Source organism: Jatropha curcas, chromosome 8 (assembly GCF_041381405.1).
Source record: "Jatropha curcas cultivar XTBG-Jc1 chromosome 8, XTBG_Jcur_1.0, whole genome shotgun sequence".
NCBI lineage: Eukaryota > Viridiplantae > Streptophyta > Magnoliopsida > Malpighiales > Euphorbiaceae > Jatropha > Jatropha curcas.
Genome location: NC_143158.1, coordinates 25897419 through 25921286, shown reverse-complemented (window position 1 = coordinate 25921286; position 23868 = coordinate 25897419). Strand labels below are relative to the sequence as shown.

At 30.9% G+C, this 23868-nt stretch overlaps 6 protein-coding genes across 6 annotated transcripts; 1 reads left to right on the top strand and 5 right to left on the bottom strand.

Annotated features, from left to right (window-relative positions):
* Positions 1 to 3978: 3978 nt before the first annotated feature.
* LOC105635622 (putative carboxylesterase 2) lies at positions 3979 to 5250 on the top strand. The gene has a single exon (XM_012218703.4). The coding sequence runs from the start codon at positions 4051 to 4053 to the stop codon at positions 5005 to 5007; it is 957 nt and encodes a 318-aa protein (XP_012074093.1). The 5' UTR covers positions 3979 to 4050; the 3' UTR covers positions 5008 to 5250.
* Positions 5251 to 6034: 784 nt separating this feature from the next.
* LOC105635621 (xyloglucan endotransglucosylase/hydrolase protein 22) lies at positions 6035 to 7365 on the bottom strand. The gene is made up of 3 exons (XM_012218702.3): positions 7011 to 7365; positions 6718 to 6911; positions 6035 to 6584 (listed from the first exon to the last, which is right to left on the bottom strand). The coding sequence occupies exons 1-3, from the start codon at positions 7308 to 7310 to the stop codon at positions 6179 to 6181; spliced, it is 900 nt and encodes a 299-aa protein (XP_012074092.1). The 5' UTR covers positions 7311 to 7365; the 3' UTR covers positions 6035 to 6178.
* A 535-nt stretch (positions 7366 to 7900) lies between these two features.
* Positions 7901 to 9169, bottom strand: LOC105635618 (putative xyloglucan endotransglucosylase/hydrolase protein 23). The gene is made up of 3 exons (XM_089724774.1): positions 8823 to 9169; positions 8538 to 8731; positions 7901 to 8442 (listed from the first exon to the last, which is right to left on the bottom strand). Exons 1-3 carry the CDS (start codon positions 9084 to 9086, stop codon positions 8049 to 8051), a joined length of 852 nt encoding a protein of 283 aa, XP_089580900.1. The 5' UTR covers positions 9087 to 9169; the 3' UTR covers positions 7901 to 8048.
* Positions 9170 to 12054: 2885 nt separating this feature from the next.
* On the bottom strand, positions 12055 to 13352 carry LOC105635620 (putative xyloglucan endotransglucosylase/hydrolase protein 23). The gene is made up of 3 exons (XM_012218701.4): positions 12982 to 13352; positions 12682 to 12875; positions 12055 to 12584 (listed from the first exon to the last, which is right to left on the bottom strand). Exons 1-3 carry the CDS (start codon positions 13243 to 13245, stop codon positions 12191 to 12193), a joined length of 852 nt encoding a protein of 283 aa, XP_012074091.2. The 5' UTR covers positions 13246 to 13352; the 3' UTR covers positions 12055 to 12190.
* A 4978-nt stretch (positions 13353 to 18330) lies between these two features.
* On the bottom strand, positions 18331 to 19631 carry LOC105635617 (putative xyloglucan endotransglucosylase/hydrolase protein 23). Its single transcript, XM_089724830.1, has 3 exons — positions 19268 to 19631; positions 18987 to 19180; positions 18331 to 18891 (listed from the first exon to the last, which is right to left on the bottom strand). The coding sequence occupies exons 1-3, from the start codon at positions 19529 to 19531 to the stop codon at positions 18498 to 18500; spliced, it is 852 nt and encodes a 283-aa protein (XP_089580956.1). The 5' UTR covers positions 19532 to 19631; the 3' UTR covers positions 18331 to 18497.
* Positions 19632 to 21487: 1856 nt separating this feature from the next.
* Positions 21488 to 22788, bottom strand: LOC105635616 (putative xyloglucan endotransglucosylase/hydrolase protein 23). The gene is made up of 3 exons (XM_089724828.1): positions 22419 to 22788; positions 22119 to 22312; positions 21488 to 22022 (listed from the first exon to the last, which is right to left on the bottom strand). The coding sequence occupies exons 1-3, from the start codon at positions 22689 to 22691 to the stop codon at positions 21629 to 21631; spliced, it is 861 nt and encodes a 286-aa protein (XP_089580954.1). The 5' UTR covers positions 22692 to 22788; the 3' UTR covers positions 21488 to 21628.
* Between the last annotated feature and the right edge of the window lie 1080 nt (positions 22789 to 23868).

Below are 23868 nucleotides of genomic sequence, written 5' to 3'. Positions count from 1 at the left end.
TTACTTCATTTATTCAATTCCTCCCCTGTTTTCTCACCATTACCAGTCCTCCCACTCAACATGAAGCAATATTGTCTCATTAGCAACACACCACACAAATTCTCATGCAAAGAAAATGGTAAATGAAAAGAGATATCAAACCTTTACTCCAAAAAGCTTGAGCTCTTCTTTAACTTCCTTTTTCTACTACCTTTGAACTCACTTCACCTATAAATAAGAATTCTTATGAATATTCTAAAAATAGCACCAAATGATTCAATTATCAACTTCAAGAAGGTTTACTTACTTGGATAGAAGAGAAGTTGAAGTTAAGGCTTAACTACCATGAAAATTGAAAGGAAGGTGGAAGAGGAAAGGAAGAAAATGAAGAAGATGAAGATAAAGATGAAAATGGGAAAGTGAAATGGTTATTACGGGTAGGCCATCAAAATATCAATGAATTTTTATGTGAAACTTCCTAAATGGTACCTCAATTGTCAACAGGTTACGACTTAAGACCCAAGCTTGATCTTTTAATGCAAATAAATCCTCACCCATATGCTTTGATCTTTTTCTCTCACTCAAGTAAGTCCACTTATAATCTCATTCTACCCCAACCGGGTTTGGTTCAACTCGACTACTCGACTCTCTGCAAAGACTCGACTCGGTAGGATGTCACAAAAATTGCCTAACTTTTCTTCTTTTTCAAATAACACGTTTCCTGTTTTTTTTTTTTTTTTTCTTTTCAAAGCTGGTGGGTCCCACATGTCGGAGGGACCCACAACACTTTAAACTTACTCCTCTTTCTTGTCAAATATAAATGGCAGTAAAAATTTTTTCTTCCAATACGGTAAATCCCTCATGAAGTAAATTTTCTATAAAAGGTACAAAAAATATGTACCATTTCATATTTTATAGTGAAAAACACATATTTCTCTTTCTATTTATCTTTTTTTTCTTTCGTTCTTTCTTTCTTTCTTTTTTTTTTTTTTTTTTTTTTTTTTTGATAAAATAGATATATTGAGAAATATTTTTAGAAAGACAATAGTTACTGATATAAATTATACTATTTTGATGTTTAAATGCATGAAATCTGAAAATAAAACTAAGACTTAACATGTAGAAAAATTACAAGATAATCAATGATATGTATGAGAAAATATAGATTATTATTATTACTTGCATCTAGAAAAATTACAATATAATCAATGATTTAAAAAGAAAATATGTAGATCACTTATATTCTTTATTATGACTATAGATATGATTACTTATATCTTACTTCTATTAAAGATGTTGCGATTGAAAGCATATGATACAATTGAAGTCCACTAGAAATGGCAATGCAACAAGATGAGTTTTGCAAATTGCCATCACTGCCCATTAGGAGAGATGAAATTCTCATCTTTAAAGTCAGCTCCCAAGTATATGAATGATGCTACAGTAGACAACCATGACTAGAGTTTTCATTGCCAATATTCATCTAATCTTCATAAGTCAGTTCTTTTTTGTAATCTTCACGTGGAATTATGGTGTTCATTTATTATTCAGCTATGTGTTCTGTTATTCTATTTTCAAGAACAAAATATTTATTTATGCTAGACAATAATTTCATCATGTTGGAATTTCGTCTCTTAGAACCTCGATATTACGAGGAAGAAAAATTTTGGTATCAGATTGGAGAATGTACTTATAGTTTATGTGAATTTATCTAAATCTTTCCAATTTATCTGTTATGAGTTTAACTGTGCTTCAATTCTTTTTATGCTTTCGATGATGTCCATTGTTTCGATTCTCAAAAGAAGACTTTGGATTTGAAATCCAACAAGAAAGTGATTTGGCTCAACAATATTGGTTAGTTGCAAAAGAGGGAATATGATCAGAATTTGATCATATTCTGATCATATTTTTTTTTCACTAGGTCAGTTAATATGATCAGAATTTGTTTTTACCTATTTATATAATTATTTATTTCATAATTTAATGTGATATGAGTACATAAATGTTTTTTAAAATATCATAAGTTTTATGTAAATACATACTATATAAATTGTTCTAAATTTAATACAAATGTATAAAATTATTTATGATATAAATCAATTTACTGCAAAAAAGATCACTCGCAGCATTGCGCGGGCTTAAAAAATTAGTTTGGAACTAAAACTTAATAATTATTGTGCATATATATAAAAAAGATATTAAATAATTTTTAATATTCTCAAACAATAAATACTTATTTTCCTCAAAAAAAAAAAAAAAAAAAAAAAAAAAACTTATGGAGAAAAACCCACCTCTAAAATGACTTGCATTTGTGAATAGATGGAGTGTTTTCAACCAAATAAGAAGAAAACCAAAAGCAAACAAGATAATAGTAATGACCTCTCAAAATTTACTACATTATAATATTTTTTTATGCCTCCTTCATTAAAATAATTTAATATGCTAATATATTGAATTCGAAAAGATTAAAAATAAATATTACATGTAAATAATTTTATGTTACACAAATACTTATTAACAAATATATGTAACTGGCAAATATATTACTTCTACTGCAAGACTTTGAATATATAAAGATTTGTTTATTTAGAATCAATTGCAACTTTGAGCTTTACTTACTTTTACAAATTTTTTATTTCTTATTGTTTGTTATTTTTCTTTTATATTTGTTATTTTTTATAATTTTTGTCCCCTTTCTTGAAATTTTATTTCTTTAAATTTGTCTTGATGTCTTTTTCTTGAAATAGAGTTTTTTAACATTTTTCTTGGTACCCTTTTCTTGAAGTCATTTTATACTTTTGATTTCTTTTTTTTTTTTTTTTTAATTCGGTTCTTTCTCCGAAATTGATAGGTGGAGAAGTCAATTCATCAGGTTAAAAAAGTTGAAACTAATGCTGCGTAGCAAATAACAAAAATAATTAAAGAGGTGAAATTTTTTTCACCTAAATTCAATAGAGAAATAAAAATTAATGCCCAAGTATATGACTAGTTTATTACAATTTTATAAACATATATTTATTAATCCATTAATCATTAGTGAATTATAATTACTGGCAGCATTGATGGAACCATACTTCAAAATTTGGGGGCTAAAAGTAAATTTTCAAAAATATTTATGAACCAAATAAAAAATAATTTCACGGTTTTGTAATAGAAAATTTTTGTAAAAAAAAAAAAAAAAAGATTTAGTCAAATATTATTTCAACTCGCAACTTCATCGTTCAGCCAATACAAATAATTGAAGTGTGTTCTAACCCTAACTTAAATGACATACTTGCTTCAGCAGACTCTGTTACGATTTGTTTTGTGCTCCAAAATTTCTGAGTTTGGAAAATGTCGCCTTCCCAATCTAATTGTCACCGATTTACAGGTGAAAGCAATAAAAATATTTTGACCTTTTGAAAATTGAAATGAAATGACAATTGAAAAAAAAAAAGATGTTATAGTAGAAAATTGTAAAACTAAAACTATTTAATGCAATGCGATGACATATATTATTATGGTGGTGCAGAGTTTTGCACGTGGCTTTGCTTAACAGCAGAAGGTCAAACACTCAAACGTGTATGTTTTGGAATCTTAGCTAAGCAATTATTTGTAGGAGACACATATAAGAATCATATATGTGTGAGAAGCACTTTAACAGTTTATATTTGTGAAATATGTAACAAATATTCATCAAAGTCAAATTTTATTTGAAGAATTGAATCAGGAAATATCCATTTCAAGAAATTTTCCATATAAAATAAAGTATGAAAATCCTAACAATCGCTTTTACTTTTGAAAACTCCTGTATATAAAACATGCAAACCCTTTTCTGGTTTCATTAATTTATTAAATATTTAGTAAATAAAATAATAAAACATATAACTTGTCGGAAGACAAATTAATGTTATATTATTATTATTATTATTATTATTATAATACCTATAGATATTAGAAAATAGCTTTTAAAGCACATCTTTTCAACTATATAAACCCCATACTTCGTGTTATCGTAATATTGTATTTTGCACGTTCTTCTCTTGCATTTCATTAGAAAAAACTTTAAAATCTCTTTCTCTCTATTTTCACATGGAAACCAAAGCTGAAGTATCTCGTTTCATTTTTCCTTATGTTCGAGTCTACAAAGATGGAACTATCGAAAGACTTGCAGGAACAGAAATAGCTCCTGCAGGCTTAGATCCTGAGACCCATGTTCTTTCCAAGGACGTAATTGTAATACCAGAAACTGGCGTCTCAGTGAGACTTTATCGTCCAAATTCTACAAAACCCCATCAAAAGCTTCCTCTTGTAATCTACTACCATGGCGGAGGCTTTTTCTTATCATCAACAGCTGATCCTAAATACCATAACAGTCTCAACAAAATGGTTGCAGAGGCCAAAATCATTCTCGTCTCAGTAAATTACAGATTAGCTCCTGAAACTCCTCTTCCTGGTGCATATGAGGACTCGTGGGTTGCGCTTGAGTGGGTAGCTTGTCGCGGAAGACAGGAGCCATGGCTAGACGAATACGCAGACTTTGATAGGGTTTTCTTGGCCGGAGACAGTTGCGGTGCTAATATGGCAAATTACATTGGTTTAAAGCTGACAGACACCGAACGGTGTCGTTTAAACCTGAAGGTTCAAGGAATTGCCATGATATATCCCTACTTTTGGGGAAAAGATCCTATAGGAGTAGAAATAACTGACAAGCAAAGAAAATCAATGGTGGATGATTGGTGGATGTTTGTTTGTCCGGCGTCATCGGATAAGGGATGTGATGATCCTCTGATTAATCCCTTTATGGATGGATCTTTAAGGCTTGAAGGGTTGGCTTGTGAGAAAGTGATGGCGGTTGTTGCAGAGAAAGATATATTAAGAGATAGAGGAAAGCTTTATTATGAAAAGCTGGGGAAAAGTGGATGGCAAGGGAATGCAGAATTAATTGAAACGAAAGGAGAGGATCATAATTTCCATATATTTGATCCTGATTGTGAAAATGCTAAGAGCTTGTTCAAGCTTCTTGCTTCTTTCTTCAACCACGCATGATATGGTTTGTTAATTTGTATGCACTGTAGTCAACTATGTCGAAGGTTATAGCCTTGTTGCTTGGTATCACATTACAGAAGAATATGTTGTTTATTATTATTGAATTAAGTTGCAGCTTTTGAGTTGTAGAAGTATGAGCAAGTATGGGATTACCAGCAAACTATACTTTGTCTGCTTTAATGTTTCTTATATTTCAATATGAAATTTGATAACAAAGAGCCCATTCTGATGGTTTTAGTTTCACAGCGTGTGCCATTTTGAGCTTTATATATTCTATTGTAGAAAATGTCCTTTACCTTAATAACATGAAAGTATAATGGTTTGCTGGTCACATGAGTTTTAACAAGCTTATCATTTTTTCGCCATCTCACCTTTTTTCAATGTTTTGATGAGCAACTGGCTAGTGAAATTTCAGCGAGCTATACATTTGATAAGGCATTTGATTGACAAATTTGTGAGGTTTAAACACTTTATTGCCAAAAAAAAAAATAATAATAATAATAAAAAAAAAAGCAAAGTTTTGATACTAAAATAAAAAAATTTTTAAAAGTTTTGAATATTAAATTTATGATAAATTAATTTTCGATTGAAAATGTATGAAGTACAGGAAGAATTTTATCATAATTACTAGTAATTATATCTAACTTAATTTAAGCAAGATAGTTTGCAAAGTTTAAGATATTCTGTCAGAATTTTTTTTTATTTTCTTTATTTTTCTGTGAATATAAATAGAATTATGGAAGTTTGTTTGTTGGTTATTTGTCTTTCTCATCTTTACAATTATATATTATTTACCACTATTTAATTATGCGTTCATCATATTTATTTTAATTCCATCTGTTTTGAGTCATATATTATTTTAACTCACTAAATATTCTCAGCCCACTAGATTATAATTAAATTTTGTTAATGCCGAATTAATCGAGTTGTTGTAATGAAAATTTATTTTATTTATGAGAATGAATCTCTTGATCAAACTTAAGAAAAAAGAGTGTCAAATGATCTGAAAAATAAAAAAAATAGAGAATGAGAGAAATGTGAAATAATATTATTGGCTACAAATATCAATTTCTACTGCATCAAAGCAAATGAATAAATAAAAAAAAATCTAATAGTTAAAAAAGAATAAAAGAATAATGTTTAATAAAAAATAGTCCCTAGTCACTTTGGCCTAATTAGACAAGTAGCATTCAGGAGGCAAGCCTTGAGGAAATCTCTTGACATCATCACAATAGTTGTATATCATATAATTCTTTTGCACCCATAAAAGTCTTTCTTGACTTATTGTATCAAGCTGTTGTGAGAACCAATAATTAGTTTTCAAGCGAAAAGGTGAAGAATTTGTATCACAAGAAGATACCCCATTAGACCAAACACAAGCATTTGCTTTGAAATTTCTATAAGAAGCAGTGAATGGAGCTTGACTCCAATCTATTTTTATAAGACCACCTCTTGTGGCCCAATCATCTGCATTCCATAGACTTGAGTAAATTCTCATCTGTTGATTCTTTGGAAATGGAACACCCATAGCCTCCAAGTTCTTGAATTCTCTAATGGGAATGTTATCAACAGCAAAACTGAAACACAAAGAGGATGTAAAAACAATTAGTGGATTGAAATCTTAGTAAAAGGGAAAGGTTAGAAATTGTCCTGCAGACCAGTGGGCTTTCGGAAAAAGAAAGAGAAAGGTCAGATAGATCGATTACTCACAGGACGCGATGGGGGTTCCAAAGAATGGTATAGGTGTGGAAATCAGCAGTAGGATCAAACCATAAATAGAATTGTTGCTCTCTGTTTCCTTTGCCTTGGGTGAACACATTGGTGTGGAGAATGTAAGGGTCACCACTCAAATTTCCCAAGAACTCAAAATCTATTTCATCCCATGCAGACCCTTGTGAGCATAACTGCAGATTCAAATTTATTTTTAATGAAAAATGAATTTATACTTTCAAAAAAATGAAATCAAATGAGCTTCAGTTGAGTAATAGCAGAGAAGTACTTACAAAATAGGCAGTGACAGTTCCAGCAGAGTTACCAGGTATAAGCTTAATCTCCATATCAATCTTTCCGAACAAATACTCATTCTTTGATTGAAATCCAGAACCAGAAGTTCTGTCAAGACTAAGAGTAAGAAGCTCACCATTGTTAAGTATCTGACCCCTACCATCTCCCCATGTAATATCAATATCATTGTAGATTTTACTAGCAGAAGCAAAAACCAGGGAGGCTATGATTAAAACAGGCAGAATAAGCACCACATTTGAAGAAGAAGAAAAAGAAAAGGCCATTAATTTAGTATTCATGTGGTTTAATTAGTTGTTAAGATGAGATTAGAGATGGGTTTATAGAAAGTGAAGATTTAGGTTGCTATTTATAGTTAGGAAGTGAAAAATAAGAAAGAGTGAGAAGATCCAGTCAGGTTAGCTTAGCTGTGAACAAGTGGTTGGTGTGGGAAAATGTAAAGAAGATTGCTATAAAATCGCACTAGCGGACACGAAGTAACCAGACAATCCAGAGTTTATGCCTTTATGCTGTGTCCTTAACTGCCTAAAAAGTAAATTTTTTTATTAAAAAAATTATTAGTATACAAAAAACACGTGATCCTATTTTGTTGGAACAGTTTGTTTTCTTTTTGATTTTTGCACTTTTTTTTTTCAATTTTTTATGTCATTTATTCGTTTCGATTAGTTTGATAGGTCAGAAATAATTGAAATTACCAAATTGGAAACAACTAAATTTAATTTTTAGTTTTTTGTCTTTGCTGAAAACAAGTTGCAGACCAGCTGTTTGATGAAAGTTCTCACTTAGAGTTGGAGCACCCTCTTGTCTGTACCTTATCTATTATTGGAACTACTTAAAAATCATTAATAATTCATCAAAAAATCTTTAAGAATTAATAAAAAAATCTTTAATAGATTGAATTTCGTAAACACGAATTTAATTACATAGAACAAAAGAATAGGGAAAAACAAAGAAAGAAAGAATCAAGCTATCTTGACAAAAGAAGAAGAAAAATAAAAAAATTTGACTTTCTCAGTCTTCTATGACATGCTGCATTCTGGAGGGATGCCCTGAGGAAATCTTTTAGTGTCAGTGCAGTAATTGTAGATCATGTAATTCTGTTGTACCCATTGGAGCCTGTCTTGACTTGTTGCGTCTAATTCTTGTGATAGCCACACATTACTACTGGAAGGTGAACTGGATTTGCAAGAAGATGCTCCATTAGACCAAATACAAGCATTGGCATTGAAGTTTCTGTAAGAAGCAGTGAAGGGAGCTCGACTCCAATCTGTCTTCACAAGACCACCTCTTGTGGCCCAATCATCTGCATTCCACAGACTTGAGTAAATTCTCATTGGTTGACTCTTTGGAAATGGAACTCCAGCGGATTCCAAGTTCTTGAACTCTCTAATTGGAGTCCCATCAACGGAGAAGCTGAAACAGAGGAGAAAGAGTTTATTATTAATAAAGAAATTAGAATTAAAGTTAAAAAGAACAAAGCTGAAGATGCGACGGAGTTTCTTGCTTACATGATGCGTTGGGGATTCCAAAGAATGGAATAGGTGTGGAAATCAGCAGTTGGGTCAAACCATAAATAGAATTGTTGCTCTCTGTTTCCTTTGCCTTGGCTAAACACATTGGTGTGAAGAATGTAAGGATCTCCACTCAAATTTCCCAAGAACTCAAAGTCTATCTCATCCCAAGTAGACCCTTTTGAGGATAGCTGCAAATTCACAGGTATTATTAGTCAAAACGAATACAAACTTGAAAAGTTGCAGAAAAAAGAGAGAGAGAGAGAGAGAGTAAGTACATACATAATAGGCAGTGACGGTGCCGGCGGAGTTGCCGGGGACAAGCTTGAGTTGCATGTCAATTTGTCCAAATAAGTACTCATTTTTGGATTGAAATCCAGAACCAGAAGCTTGGTCAAGGTTAAGCGTAAGAAGGTCTCCATTGTTGAGAATCTTAGCACGGCCATCTCCCCATGTAATGTCAAAATTTTGGTAGAAATTTGCAGTTGCCATGGAAGAGAAGATGCCGAGAAGCATTACCAGAATTAAAGAATTATGTGAAGCCATGATGAATTTTTCTCGATAGGTAACTCAAGGATTGCTAGAAACTACGTATAGAGTAAAAGAAAGGATTTTTTAGTGAGGAGATAGGCTGAGTTGATGTTGGTATTTATACCCATTTGAATTTGAAAAGGAAAGGCAAAGGAAGGAAGAAGGTCCGGTGACGGTGTATTAGTCATCAGCTGTGGCCAGTTGTAGTTGTGAATAAAATATGGCGCACTAAAGAGACATTACGTGACGCGAAACGCGTTGAGTTGGTGTGTGACTGTCACCTGACCTGATGCTTTCGATCGTTTTGTAAGGATCCGTGCGAAAGTGCAAAACCAAATACTGTCTGAGCTCGACAGAAAGCCGTTGATCAGAGTTAGCTGTGAAGGTTTATACCTTTCCGTAAACCACAGTAAATTATTCTTTTCAACTATGAAATCTAAAAACATTTTTCATGGAAACTGTTTTGAAGAATAAAAAAGTAAGGGAAACTAATTATTTAGTCACTGAGTATTTACAGAATTAATTATTTTGCCTTTATATTTTTATATGTTAGATATTTAGTCCTGAAGGTTGGGTTCCATCTCATCGAGAGTTCTTCCCTCTGAAATTCATGATATTTACAATTAAAAAAGTACAAAAAGACAAAATAGAGGACATAAGATAATTTTTTTAATGACCAAAGGTGCCCTCAATGAAAAAGAAAATATTATTTAAATCAAATAAAACAGATGTGATTAGAACCAAATATTATTTCTGTTATTCATTATTGTTAATTGTGGCTCATTATTGCTATTTTTTGATATTATGCTTTTGCTCAACTCTTTTATAAATTAAGACCCGAATATTCATTTTGAGATTTAACTTAATAAATTACATTTCAAAAACTAGGTCATTTATTTGTTTGTGAATCTCTGAAACTAAATAGAAATTCTCAGTTATGGGTTATTTGCAAAAGAGTAAACCATTAAAAAAACTCTAAACTTTGTGTCTGGTAACAATTGCACTCTTAATCCAATTTAACTCTTCAACACTCCAATTGTAACTTTTTGTTATAATTGTACCCTAATTTGAAATTCATCAAAGTTAGTGAAAAAAATATAATAAATATGGGCTCCACAACACATACTTGAGTTAACTTAACCCAATGAATGAGTTCGCTAAATTATATAATACCCCAAACTTTAGTTATGGTAACAATTGTACTCCAAAACGACAATAATCTTTAAATATTTCAATTTTAACTTTTTGTCACAACTGCATCTCAAATTCAAATTATGACAAATATAATGTTTTAATTGCACCCTAAATTCAAACTAAGGGTCACATTTAATATAAGTTCACCTTAAATTCAAATTTTATCTTATTTTTATATAGAAATCCTAGATTAATAGAGAAGAAGTAATCAATAGAAGATGAGTTCAGAATAAAGTAAAACGTTTCATAATGGCTTGATAGAAGAGGTTCATGAAACACACCATTTCACTTAACCAACTCTTCAAATTAAACTAACCTAATGTGTAAAATGTGTGACTCACAATTTCTATAGTCGCAGTTTGTGTTTGGAGGTTTAAGATTATTTTTGTGGGACAATATATTTTCTCGAGTAAACTATGGTTTGCATATCAATATGAGATGAAATTTTGAATTTAGGGTGTAATTATGATTATATGTTTGTTATAATTTACTTTATTCCGAACTCATCTCTTCTTGGTCACTTCTTCTCTAGTAATCTAGGATTTATTCCATTAAGAAGTCTGAATTTAGAGTGAAATTGTAATTGAATGTGACCCTAATTTGAATCAAGGTGCAATTATAGCATTATATTTGTCATAATTTGAATTTGAGATGTAGTTGTGACAAAAAGTTAAAATTAGGGTATCTAAGGGATTAGGATCGTTTTGGGTACAATTGTTCTAATAACCAAAGTTTGGAGTATTATATAGTTTAACCAACTCATTCCTTGGGTTAATCCACTGAAATTTTAGTTATGGGACCCATATTTATTATGTTTTATTCACTAATTTTCACCAATTTCAAATTAAGGTACAATTATAATAAAAAGTTATAATTAGAGTGTCTGAGGCATTAAGTTGAATTTAAAGTGCAATTGTTATAAGATGCAAAGTTTAGAGTATTTTAATGGTTTACTTATTTGTAAAATCAACTCTCTTGGACTATTAGAAAAACATCTGCTTTGAGCATATTTTGATAGTTAAAATTTGTAAATCAGTTCTTAAAATTGAACTTTTGTGAATTTTGTTTAGTCTTCTTTTAACAGGTGAAGGGTTTTGATCTTTCTGTTCCAAGGTAATTTGTCTTTTCACACTCTTTTAACAATAAAAACTATGAATTTCGGACGAAAAACCTTTTAATGAGATGAATTAAACGTTTAAGGCTAAATACTTAATGTATAAAGTATAAGGATCAGAAAATTAAATTTGTAAAACCTGAAGGACTAAATAATTATTTTTCAAAAAAGTAATTGTTAGGCGCTTGTTTATGCCTTCTTTGACCTAATTTGCTATTTATCGTTAATCTATTATTATTATTTATTCACACTAGTCAATTTTAGTTTAAACCAGAATCTAACCAAAATCACTTAACCCTTGACATGCCTATATATGATGTCATAAGAATTAGATTTGAAATTTTTTTTTAAAAAAAGTACATAAATAACAAGAATACCTTGTATACGTTTTCTGAATTTAAAAATATAAATTTATTTTAAAAAAAAACTGTGTTTATAATTGCAATTAAGAGTGTTGAATCGATTCATTTGGTTCGGTTCAATAGGCTATTGAGGGAGGTTGAGTTTGTAAAGTAAAAAATCTTGTTTAATCTTTTTAAATTATGCAACTTAAAATTCAAATTCATATTCTCAAAGTTCAGATCTCTTATCCCAATTTAGTTGCTCTGCTATCCATGCTTCGTTCCAACCTGGATAGCATTCATCAAAACATCTTTAAGATTGAACAAAACATCATAGTAGAAATAATTTTGTTAAATCCAATTAAATAGAGCAAAAGAATGGGAAAAGAAAAAGAAAGAATCAACATATGTTGAAAAATTAAAAAAGAAAAGAAAAATTTTTTTGTATTGAACAGTATGTCGTCGTTCTTTTATGACATGCTGCATTCCGTAGGGAATCCTTCCGGAAATCTCTTATCATCAGCGCAGTAATCATATATCATGTAATTCTTTTGCACCCATTTGAGCCTCTCTTGACTTGTTGAATCAAGCTCGTCGGAAAGCCAAGAAGTTGTGTTAGATGCAGAATTTGTGCCACAAGAAGACGCTCCATTAGACCATACACAAGCATTTGCTTTGAAGTTTCTGTAAGATGCAGTGAAGGGAGCTTGAGTCCAATCTGTCTTCACAAGACCACCTCTTGTAGCCCAATCATCTGCATTCCAGAGACTAGAGTATATTCTCATTGGTTGATTCTTTGGAAATGGAACTCCAATGGATTCCAAGTTCTTGAACTCTCTAATTGGGGTTCCATCAACGGAGAAGCTGAAAACAGAGCAGGAAGATTGTCTTATTAGTAAAGAAATTAAAATTGAAGATAAAAAGACAAAAAGCTGAAGATTTGACAGAGTTTCTTGCTTACATGATGCGTTGGGGATTCCAAAGAATGGAATAGGTATGGAAATCAGCAGTTGGGTCGAACCATAAATAGAATTGTTGCTCTCTGTTTCCTTTGCCTTGGCTAAACACATTGGTGTGGAGAATGTAAGGATCTCCACTCAAATTTCCCAAGAACTCGAAGTCTATCTCATCCCAAGTAGACCCTTTTGACGATAACTGCAAATTCACAAGTATTATTAGTCAGAATGAATACATATATACTTAAAAATTTACAGCAAAAAAAAAAAAAAAAAAAAAAAAGAAGAGAGAAAGAAATAGTTACATAATAGGCAGTAACGGTGCCAGCGGAGTTGCCAGGGACAAGCTTGAGTTGCATGTCAATTTGTCCAAACAAATACTCATTTTTGGATTGAAATCCAGAACCAGAAGCTTGGTCAAGTTTAAGCGTAAGAAGGTCTCCATTGTTGAGAATCTTAGCTCGGCCATCTCCCCATGTAATGTCAAAATTTTGGTAAAAATTTGCAGCTGCCATGGAAGAGAAGATGCCAAGAAGCAATAGCAGCATTAAAGAACTATGTGAAGCCATGATAAATTTTTCTTGATGTTGAAATAAGGGATAGCAAGAAACTGCGTATACAATGTATAGAGTAAAAGAAAGAACTGGTATGTTACAAGTGTGGAGATAAGATGAGACGATGATGGTATTTATACCCATTTGAATTTGAAAAGGAAAAGGCATGGGAAGGTTCAGTATAGTCATCAGCTGGACAGTTGTACTGTGAATAAAATATAGCGCACCAAAAAGACATTAAGCGACACGAGACGCGGTTTCGCATTAATGCAATGCAGGGTTGGCGTGTGGCTGTCACCTGGTTGATGCTTTCGATTCTTGCATTAGTATCTTTCATTTTGTAAGGATCCGTGCAAAAACCAAATGCATAGTTGTCAGATACGTGGATTTAATAAATAATAAACTTTTTTCTTTTTTTATTATTTGTACACAAGTAGTTGAATGGTTTCAACTCAAATATTAAATTAAAAGTATTTCATCAATCCATTTAATAATTTATTATAATTTAGAAAAATTAAATAATTTTTTTAAGAGAAATTAAATACCCAAATGCGATAAGTATTTTTGATAAACTGCATAATCTTGATATAAAGATGTTAATCAACCTCACAAAATTTTCATTTTGCGTTTGTAGTTGTCACTTTCTTTTGTTAGCATTATCTGTTTCGTTAAATTTGACAGTTTTTTTTTTATTTTTTATACCATTTAGATGACACTTTTTGAAAATTAAAATATCATTTAATTATTTATTTCAATTTTACTTGTTTAGATATCTACACCAAAGTTTCAATTAATTGAGTATTGACTAAAGGGTAATTCAGTCAATAAAATAAGTTAGATTCTTCTAAAATACACTTAAATGGCCGAAGAGGGATTACACCTGTTAGTTCTAAATAAAAAAAAAAAAAGATTTGCTATTTTATCTTCTTTTAATTTTTGCTTATCCATTATTTTCAATTTTTATACATTGAATCCGTAATTTTAATAAAAAAATTTACTTACATGGGATATGAGCCCATTTATATACCAAATTAATTACAAACCAGAATATATTTAATTATACACCGAAAAAATAATAATATTTTTAAAAAAGAAAACGTTTTTTTATTAGCTTTCTATCAGAAAAATCAGCATCTATTCAACTCGCTCTCTTCTTTTACTGGTTCATGAAGCTTTATGTATTATGGGGTGTCATTAAAATAAATCTCCACTGATCAAAAGCTTTATGCATCACGAGTGATGCATTTCTTTACTCTTTTCCGTCCAAATCCACCTTTAATTTTGTATATTAAATTTATATGTGAAATCTTTAGAGATGTGAAAAGAATCAGAAATTACAAAAATAGTATATATTATGGTGAAAAGCACCAAAAGCTCAAATTATATTAAGGCCACATGTAACATTTGGGTCTGACTTGTTTATACATAATATGGAACCCATCATGCCGATTATTTACAAGTATTTTCTGACAACCATACGTAAGAGTGTTCATCAAACTGCCTAAACCGTCCAAATCGATTCAAATCGAATTAAAACTGCGGTTTTAATTAAAAGATTGATGGTTTAATTTGATTTTATAAAATTTAAAAACCTAGCTTTTGGTTTGGTTTATGATTTTACAGTCACAACCATCCAAACCGAGCTTTTGGTTTGGTTTATGTTTTTGGAATCAAACCACCCAAACCAAATGAAACATCCATGTATAATTATATATATGTATTTTGAATTTTTCAATACAATTCAATTTTTTTAATGAAAATTTCTGTTGTATTAATTACTTTATATTGGATAGTAAATTATGAGATTTGTTATATTGGATAATAATTGAATAATAATTTCTTGTTGATTAGATAAGTTGTATAATTATTTTATAAAATATTCAAATGTTAAACATTCATGTATATATATATAAACTATATGTGAGTAAAATTATAATTTTTTTATAATTTCTAGTAATAGATATAATTAAATCAAATTTAAATTCTATATTTATAAATTGCTTAATTATTATCTTTCTAAATAAATAATATTTTTTATACTATACAAAGTATATATATAAATTTAAAAACTCATAATAGCTATTCAAAATCATGTGTATTTTATGGCATAGTTTTTATCAATTCATTTTTCATATTTAGAATAATGTTAATCTTTTTTTTTATATATATATTTATTAACTAGATGAACAAGGAAGTTTAATTTCTCTTATTTCAAACTGTCAAACCAAACCAAATCAAATCAAACTGTCGCCGAAGATTAGGTTTGGTTTGAAATTTTTCATGATTTGATTTTGATTTTAATTTTTTTCAAACCACCACTTTAAGTTTGGTTTGATTATTATATTTAAACCGAACCAAACTGACCCACTATCAAGTACATATTCAACATCTCTCGATAAAGAAAAGGACTATCTCAGCTGTGTAACCCAAAATATTCTCTTAACAATTTAAATTGTTTTCAATTTGATGCCTAACCTGATCTCTAAATTAAAAAAAAAAAAAACAATTACAACTCAAAGAATAAAGAATAATTTATTCTATTAAGATCATTTCTCAACATAAGATTGTTAATGGATTACCATTTAAAAAAAAAAAAAAAAGAAAAACAATTTGCTTGTTTGCTTTTTTTTTTTTTTTTAAACTCCTTTACTGTCAAAGTAATTAAAATATTGTCAGCATATTTGTGAAGCATGCACTAATAAGTCATGCCAATTGCCAAGTTGGTTCAGAAATCTCCTTATCTGCTTTTTCTTAAAATTCCTCAGCTGATATGCAATGAAAATGAAAGGGAAAAAAAAAATTGTTTGTACTGCAAAAAAGGTCATTCTCTGTGTGCTTTGTCAAATATGTATTCTACGAACCTCAATAATCTCCATTTGGTTCTTCCAAAAGATAAAACAAGAGAATTTTTCCATTAGAAAAAAAAAAAAAAATCATGCTCAACCAGTCCATCATTCACAAATGAACTTTGCAAAAAATAAATTATGTACGATGGTCTAAGTTTTGGAATATGTGTTGATATTTTTGCTTGGCATAAAGTATATGGTTTATCACAAATAAACGTTGGGATGAGTGGTTCGGCATTCTTCTCTCTTAATTGAGATCGAAAGGTTTAATTCTCATGGATGAAGTAAATACTCGCTGTAGTGGGCCGATTCGGTGCAAGTAGGATTTAGTTTTAATCCAGTGGGTTCGGAACAATGACAAAATCAGCCCAAATAGTTAGGGGGACCAAAAAATTTTTTACTAATTATAGGGAGCAAAATTCAAATATATTTTTTTCCAAACATTTCACACTAAAAATTTTAAAAACTTTTTAATTTGCAGGGGCATAGCCCCTCGGTCCTTTCCTGGACGGGGATCCTTGTGGTTAAAATAAAAAAAAAAAGTATACGGTTTAAATTTAATGATGTACTTTTTCCATCCTATTTTATTTGCATGGTTTCAAAAAACACGCATATTAAAAATTTAATCAATAAAAATCATTTTACTCTTCACTCATTAAGATATTAGTAAAAATCATTCATTAATGAACAATCATATATGTTACAATGGAAAAAAATAATTGTCTAAGTATATAAAACCATAGCGAAGGGTGAACCCAAGGGGCACTTGAGTTTGATGATAAATCAACGATAATATCTAATATTTTGAGGGAAGATGCTGATCAATTTTATCCAAGACCTTATATCCCTAACCACCTACACGCAATAACGTACTAAATGCTTTTAGAAACCTTGTAAATATTTTTGGACATTTTCAAAAAAGAATAACAAGCAAACAAAATAAAACAGAAGAAGTATTAATTTTGGGGTTAAGTCAAATTTCAAATGTTCATCTTAGTTTCCTGTACTAAGTAGTCCTTGCCCCAAATATACATATATTGTTATGTACTGTTGTTTTTGGTAAGCAATAAGAAATTAAGCATCCTTCTCTCCATCTCCATTGCAAAAACATCTTCATTTTTTTTTTTTTTTTTTTATAAAGATTGGTTGGCATTTACTTAAAAATCCTAATACCTTGTGGGTTTTAGTCTTAAGATTAAAGTACTAGGTTTTGACTGAAGCTATCCCAAGGGAATTGGATGGCACTCGGTCTATTCTTGGGTAAACCATCATTTGTACCCTCCATTTTACACTTCGTCACAGATTACACCCCAAAACCAACTTTAAGGCACCTTATTTTTATATTTTTGTCAAAATTGTGCCCCATTTTGGTTTTGGTCAAAATTAGACGTTATAATATTATTATTTCTGGGACCCGTTGGACTTTGTTGAGTTCACTTAACCATCCCAGTTAAGTGAAACGGTGAGTTTTGTTTAAAGGAACAAAAGAAACCTTACCGTTTCATCTCTCCCTTCTCTACCCCTCCTTCATGGATCTCATCTCAAAATCCCTCTCTCTCAGACCTGGATGCTAGATGCCAAAAGGCGGTGGGAGAGGAAGACAGAGGACAACCAAGGTAGGAGAGAAGCATAGACTAGAGAGAAGGGATTGAAGATGCAACACCGCCAACCCAAGTGCAGCAAGAACTGCAGATTCTGGAGTGTCTGTCAGTTGGGTTGGTTTTAGAGTGTAATTATAATAAGCCGTAAAGTTGGGGGTATAATAAAAATGATCTGTTCTTACTGGAATTGGATGGCTATAAGTATATAGCATAAAAGCTATATACGACCTAAGACTAGCACTTTCTCAAGCGAAAATTATGATGGCTCTCTACATTTCATTAAATTACTGTTCAGATTGGTTTATCTTTTGTTTGTGCAAAAACTGTATGTAAATTCATTTTCTTAATTGAGCAAATTATGCATCCTATATTGATTTCCATTTAGCGGCATGCGTCTTTAGTTAACAGAACACACCAAAAAAGAAACTAACATTTTTCAGAGCACACTGCAAACAAACTGCAGACCAGCTGTTTGACAAAAGTTCTCGCTTTCAGTTGGAGGGCGATCTCGCCACTACCTTGCCTAATTTTTTACTTGTACTTCTGAATTATGCAATTTGAAGAAAAGCTAGACTCATGTTATCGAATTTCAAATCTCTTGTCCTTAAGTTGCTCATATATGCTTCATTCCAACCTGGATATGAAGATCTCAATGGAGATAATGAACAAATAGCATTAATCAAGATTCAAAGCAGCTTTACATAGAACGAATTTTGTCATATCTAATTGCATAGAACAAAAGAATGTAAAGAAAAAGAATCAAGATATGTTGAAAAAGAAAAACAAAAATTGTATTGAATGTTATGTCCTTCTCAGCCTTCTATGACATGCTGCATTCTGGAGGGATGCCTTGAGGAAATCTTTTAGTGTCTGTGCAGTAATTATAGATCATGTAATTCTTTTGTACCCACTGGAGCCTATCTTGACTGTTTGTGTCTAATTCTTGTGACAGCCACACATTACTACCGGAAGGTGAATTAGATTTGCAAGAAGATGCTCCATTAGACCAAATACAAGCATTGGCGTTGAAGTTTCTGTAAGAAGCAGTGAAGGGAGCTCGACTCCAATCTGTCTTCACAAGACCACCTCTTGTGGCCCAATCATCTGCATTCCACAGACTTGAGTAAATTCTCATTGGTTGACTCTTTGGAAATGGAACTCCAGCGGATTCCAAGTTCTTGAACTCTCTAATTGGGGTCCCATCAACGGAGAAGCTGAAACAGAGGATAATGAGTTTATTATTAATAAAGAAATTAGAATTAAAGTTAAAAAGAACAAAGCTGAAGATGCGACGGAGTTTCTTGCTTACATGATGCGTTGGGGATTCCAAAGAATGGAATAGGTGTGGAAATCAGCAGTTGGGTCGAACCATAAATAGAATTGTTGCTCTCTGTTTCCTTTGCCTTGGCTAAACACATTGGTGTGAAGAATGTAAGGATCTCCACTCAAATTTCCCAAGAACTCAAAGTCTATCTCATCCCAAGTAGACCCTTTTGAGGATAACTGCAAATTCACAGGTATTATTAGTCAAAATGAATACATACTTGAAAAATTACAACAAAAATCAAAAAGGAAGAAAAAAGTACTTACATAATAGGCAGTGACGGTGCCGGCGGAGTTGCCAGGTACAAGCTTGAGTTGCATATCAATTTGTCCAAATAAATACTCATTTTTGGATTGAAATCCAGAACCAGAAGCTTGGTCAAGGTTTAGCGTAAGAAGGTCTCCGTTGTTGAGAATCTTAGCACGGCCATCTCCCCATGTAATGTCAAAATTTTGGTAGAAATTTGCAGCTGCCATGGAAGAGAAGATGCCAAGAAGCATTAGCAGCATTAAAGAACTATTCGAAGCCATGATGAGTTTTTCTTGATGTTGAACTCAGAAATATTAAGAAACTATATGTGTAATGTTTATAGAGTAAAAGAAAGAACTAGTATGTTGTAAATGAGGAGATAGGCTGGTATTTATACCCATTTGAATTTGAAAAGGAAAGGCATAGGAAGGTCCAGTGACGGTATAAGCCCTCAGCTGTGCCCAGTTGTAGTTGTGAATAAAATATAGCGCACTAAAAAGACATTATGCGACAAGAGACGCGGTTTCGCATAAATGCAACGCAGGGTTGGTGAGTGACTGTCACCTGATTGATGCTTTTGATCATCAGATAACTATTTTTATTTCGTACGGTCGATTTATTCGGTTCATTGGAGATTTTTGCATTTTTGATTGATTTGTAGAGAAAATTAAATAGTTGTATGATGTTTCATTTAGTATAATTTTTTATTTTGTTCATTTTCTTTTTTTTTAAGATAAAATTCTAGGGTATTTTAATAAATAAATTATCAATTTCAGTTTTTCTTTTCAATTCATGAAAAAGAGTAAAAAATTAATGGACGGGTATATAGTTAGACAGAATTAAAATAAAAGAATTATCAAATTAATTTTAAAAAACATAGGTTCTGATTAGTGTAATTTATTATAATAAAGGGAGTAAATAATAATTTTCTGATTAAAAATTCAATGTTAATAAGAAAAAATAGTAATACCACTTGATGCACAAAACGTCCATAACTAAAGGAAATTATTAAAATTGTAAAATTCTCCAATAACAAAAAAGGACACATTATCATAAATACAGGGAAGAGTATTATCATTAATTCAATACACATATTATTGCTTATTAATAAACAAGTCACCTCTAATGTCAAATAAATAAATAAACAAGTCAACTCTAAAAATATTAAGTCAAAAGTGAAAAAGAAAATATTATGCTCTATAATAGAAAAATATTCTATTAAGAAAATGAATAGTTTTGAAATATTTTTTAAATTAAATATATTATAGACTATTAATAATCATTGAAAAAAAGAAAAATGAAAAGCTTTTATTATTTTAGAATTAAAATTCTACAAATTAAGAGGAATAACAGTATCAAGTTAAATTAACATAAAATCACATCAAGTATAGTTCAATTAACATGATTAACAAAGATATAGACAAAGGTTTAACTCAAGAAAATAGTTTGGATTTTTTTTTTTCCTGTGTTTTGATGTTACACAGCTATTGCGGTTTTTCGCTTAACTTTTTCAAGTTCGGTTTTGAGTGTACTAGAGAAGTTTTTTTGACTCGGATTAGCTTGCTTGAATTAATTTTTTTTATTATATTAATAAAATAAATTAATTTTTTTAATAAAAAAAGCAAAATAATTAAAATTAGAACTGTTATTTAACTTTTCAATATGTTAATTTTAGTGCAGATGAGCCTGCATCCTCCTGTTAGTCTCATTCTTTGATTTTCACATGAGCCGTGGAAATTCTTTAATTCTATCAAACTCAATAATTTTTTTAAAATCTTATACGGTCCTAATCCAATACATTTACTCTTAAATTATTCTAAATAGTTTAGGTTTTAAGCCAATTAAGTATGGTCTGATGTGATGTAAGAGATCTCAAGTTCGACTGCTCTCAAACACAAGTATTTTTTCTAATTTGATAAATCTAGAGAAGGGCTATATAACTGCAATATTATTTCAGCCTAACAGGCCTTCCAGTGAATTAAAAAAAAATAGTTTTAGTGTTCTTTTCATCTCTTATGTACAAAATAAATAAATAAATAAATAGAACTGCAATTTAATGACCAAAATGCTTGAACCACAACGCTTTAATTGAAAATTACAGATGTCAATTTATTATTGAGTCTAAATAATCGTAAGCCGAAACCATTTACCCAATAATAATGTGTAGACGTCTGAATACTTTATATTTGTAATATGCTCCACCATGTTCCGACATGCCCTTTTGAAATTATATAATATGCATGCCAAAAACGTATTTATTGATGAAAAAAAATACAAACAAATAATGGACATCTATCTATGGCAAATAACAAAAACAATAAAATAATGGAACACACTCATGGATATATATACTGTGTATGCATTATCTGGGTTTTGAATTATGACAGTTTGCACTCTGTAGGGATTCCTTGTGGAAATCTCTTAACATCCGTGCAATAATTATAGATCATGTAATTCTTTTGCACCCATTTGAGCCTCTCTTGACTTGTTGAATCAAGCTCGTCCGAAAGCCAAGAAGTTGTGTTAGATGCAGAATTTGTGCCGCAAGAAGATGCTCCATTAGACCATACACAAGCATTGGCATTGAAGTTCCTGTAAGAAGCAGTGAAGGGAGCTTGACTCCAATCTGTCTTCACAAGACCACCTCTTGTAGCCCAATCATCTGCATTCCACAGACTTGAGTAGATTCTCATTGGTTGACTTTTTGGAAATGGAACTCCTGCGGATTCCAAGTTCTTGAATTCTCTAATCGGGGTCCCATCAACGGAGAAGCTGAAACAGCGGAGAGAAAGTTTATCATTAGTTAAAAAAATTAAAATTCAACTTGAAAATAAGTAAGTTGAAGATTTGATGGAGTTTCTTGCTTACATAATGCGTTGTGGATTCCAAAGAATGGAATAGGTGTGGAAATCAGAAGTTGGGTCGAACCATAAATAGAATTGTTGCTCTCTGTTTCCTTTGCCTTGGCTAAACACATTGGTGTGAAGAATGTAAGGATCTCCACTCAAATTTCCCAAGAACTCAAAGTCTATCTCATCCCAAGTAGACCCTTTTGAGGATAGCTGCAAATTCAAATATATTATTACCAAAAACGAATATATATGTATTTTAAAAACAAAACAAGCTCTAAATTTAGTGATCCTGAAGCCGCAACAGAAAAGAACTTACATAATAGGCAGTGACCGTGCCTGCAGAATTGCCAGGAACAAGCTTGAGTTGCATGTCAATCTTTCCAAACAAATACTCATTCCTTGATTGAAATCCAGAACCGGAGGCTTTGTCAAGGTTCAGTGTAAGAAGCTGGCCATTGTTGAGTATCTTAGCGCGGCCATCTCCCCAAGTAATGTCAAAATCTTGGTAGAAGTTACCACCCAATGCAACCAATATCAAAGAGCTAAAATATGCAAGCAATAATAGTAATGAAACTCTTGAAGGAGCCATTGAAAATTTAAATGTGTTTGTATAAAAAGAAAGATATCTATATCTTTTGTAATGAAAGAGAAATGCTTTTCAAGTGAAGAAGTGATTTTCAGAGAAGGCTTTGATGGGGTTTTTATAGTCATAACTTGGAGAAAGAAGTGAGATAGAAACAGCAAGTAAGAGAGTAAATGCATAGGAAGTTTCAGAGAGGTCAGTTGTTTCCAGTTGGCAAAGATTATGGAAAGCTGGACGTAATGAACAGAAGAAAAGAGAGAGAGAAGCAAAATAATAATAACACGCGGTTTTGGTGAGCGGAGAGGGCCATCAGGATTCAGTAGCCAACCATCCTCATCCCTTCCCTTTCGGCTTTTACCAAACATAAAAGCCTGGGTCCGCTCTTTTACTTGCTCCAAAATATATGGATATTATATATATTTTTTGATCTTATCCAAATTCACCAACGCCTCTATTTTTGTCGGTGATGATACCACATTATTATTATTGTTATTATTATTATTATTTTGGTAGTTTATCCAAGGGTTCATCACTTCAACTATCACCTGTTCAAATTTGGAGCGCAATATATTTAAATGACACTTGATTAGAATTATGATGATAATTGTTGTAATATAAATTAAAAATATGTTCAATTTGTTCTTTAAATTTCCACATATTTTTCATTTTAAAATGTTTGTCACATTTGTTGTTTCGATGAGTAATAATTTTTTTTTTTTTTTAGATTTACAATTTGTATATGACCAATAATTATTGCTTCAATTGTTTAAAAATTTAGTATTTGGATATATTAGATTAAAGTTAATATAGTTAATTTACTTAATAATTTATTATAATTTAAATAAATTTAATAATTTTCTTAAGAGATTTAAAATTTCAGATTTGACAATTACGTAGGAACAAACAGAGTATGTATAATTTTTTAAACATTTAACTTTATAATATATAATTTTTGTCCCAATTTTTGTCCTAATATTTTTTAAATAATAAAATATTAATTTAATATTTTTAACTGATGAAATTTATTGTTGTTAATTCTGAAAATATACAGCAAGTTTTTTTCCCGTTACATATGAGTATCCTCGTATTCTTTTAGATATAAGACTAACGGTGTTAAAATGAACTGGTGAGTTATATTCATTTCTGGCTGATCTGACTTACTAATAAATAGTTAACATGTACA

What these genes read in the sequence shown, in the direction of transcription:
- LOC105635620 (XM_012218701.4), bottom strand. Translation starts at nt 13,245, where the DNA reads ATGGCTTCACATAGTTCTTTAATGCTGCTATTGCTTCTTGGCATCTTC. An exon ending in GCACCGTTACTGCCTATTAT is followed by an intron (nt 12,876 to 12,981) that starts GTAACTATTTCT and finishes GTGAATTTGCAG; the next exon opens with TTATCGTCAAAAGGGTCTAC. An exon ending in TGGAATCCCCAACGCATCAT is followed by an intron (nt 12,585 to 12,681) that starts GTAAGCAAGAAA and finishes CTCTGTTTTCAG; the next exon opens with CTTCTCCGTTGATGGAACCC.
- LOC105635616 (XM_089724828.1), bottom strand. Translation starts at nt 22,691, where the DNA reads ATGGCTCCTTCAAGAGTTTCATTACTATTATTGCTTGCATATTTTAGC. An exon ending in GCACGGTCACTGCCTATTAT is followed by an intron (nt 22,313 to 22,418) that starts GTAAGTTCTTTT and finishes TTGAATTTGCAG; the next exon opens with CTATCCTCAAAAGGGTCTAC. An exon ending in TGGAATCCACAACGCATTAT is followed by an intron (nt 22,023 to 22,118) that starts GTAAGCAAGAAA and finishes CCGCTGTTTCAG; the next exon opens with CTTCTCCGTTGATGGGACCC.
- LOC105635617 (XM_089724830.1), bottom strand. Translation starts at nt 19,531, where the DNA reads ATGGCTTCGAATAGTTCTTTAATGCTGCTAATGCTTCTTGGCATCTTC. An exon ending in GCACCGTCACTGCCTATTAT is followed by an intron (nt 19,181 to 19,267) that starts GTAAGTACTTTT and finishes GTGAATTTGCAG; the next exon opens with TTATCCTCAAAAGGGTCTAC. An exon ending in TGGAATCCCCAACGCATCAT is followed by an intron (nt 18,892 to 18,986) that starts GTAAGCAAGAAA and finishes CCTCTGTTTCAG; the next exon opens with CTTCTCCGTTGATGGGACCC.
- LOC105635622 (XM_012218703.4), top strand. Translation starts at nt 4,051, where the DNA reads ATGGAAACCAAAGCTGAAGTATCTCGTTTCATTTTTCCTTATGTTCGA.
- LOC105635618 (XM_089724774.1), bottom strand. Translation starts at nt 9,086, where the DNA reads ATGGCTTCACATAATTCTTTAATTCTGGTAATGCTTCTCGGCATCTTC. An exon ending in GCACCGTCACTGCCTATTAT is followed by an intron (nt 8,732 to 8,822) that starts GTATGTACTTAC and finishes GTGAATTTGCAG; the next exon opens with CTATCCTCAAAAGGGTCTAC. An exon ending in TGGAATCCCCAACGCATCAT is followed by an intron (nt 8,443 to 8,537) that starts GTAAGCAAGAAA and finishes CCTCTGTTTCAG; the next exon opens with CTTCTCCGTTGATGGGACTC.
- LOC105635621 (XM_012218702.3), bottom strand. Translation starts at nt 7,310, where the DNA reads ATGAATACTAAATTAATGGCCTTTTCTTTTTCTTCTTCTTCAAATGTG. An exon ending in GAACTGTCACTGCCTATTTT is followed by an intron (nt 6,912 to 7,010) that starts GTAAGTACTTCT and finishes TTGAATCTGCAG; the next exon opens with TTATGCTCACAAGGGTCTGC. An exon ending in TGGAACCCCCATCGCGTCCT is followed by an intron (nt 6,585 to 6,717) that starts GTGAGTAATCGA and finishes TTTGTGTTTCAG; the next exon opens with TTTTGCTGTTGATAACATTC.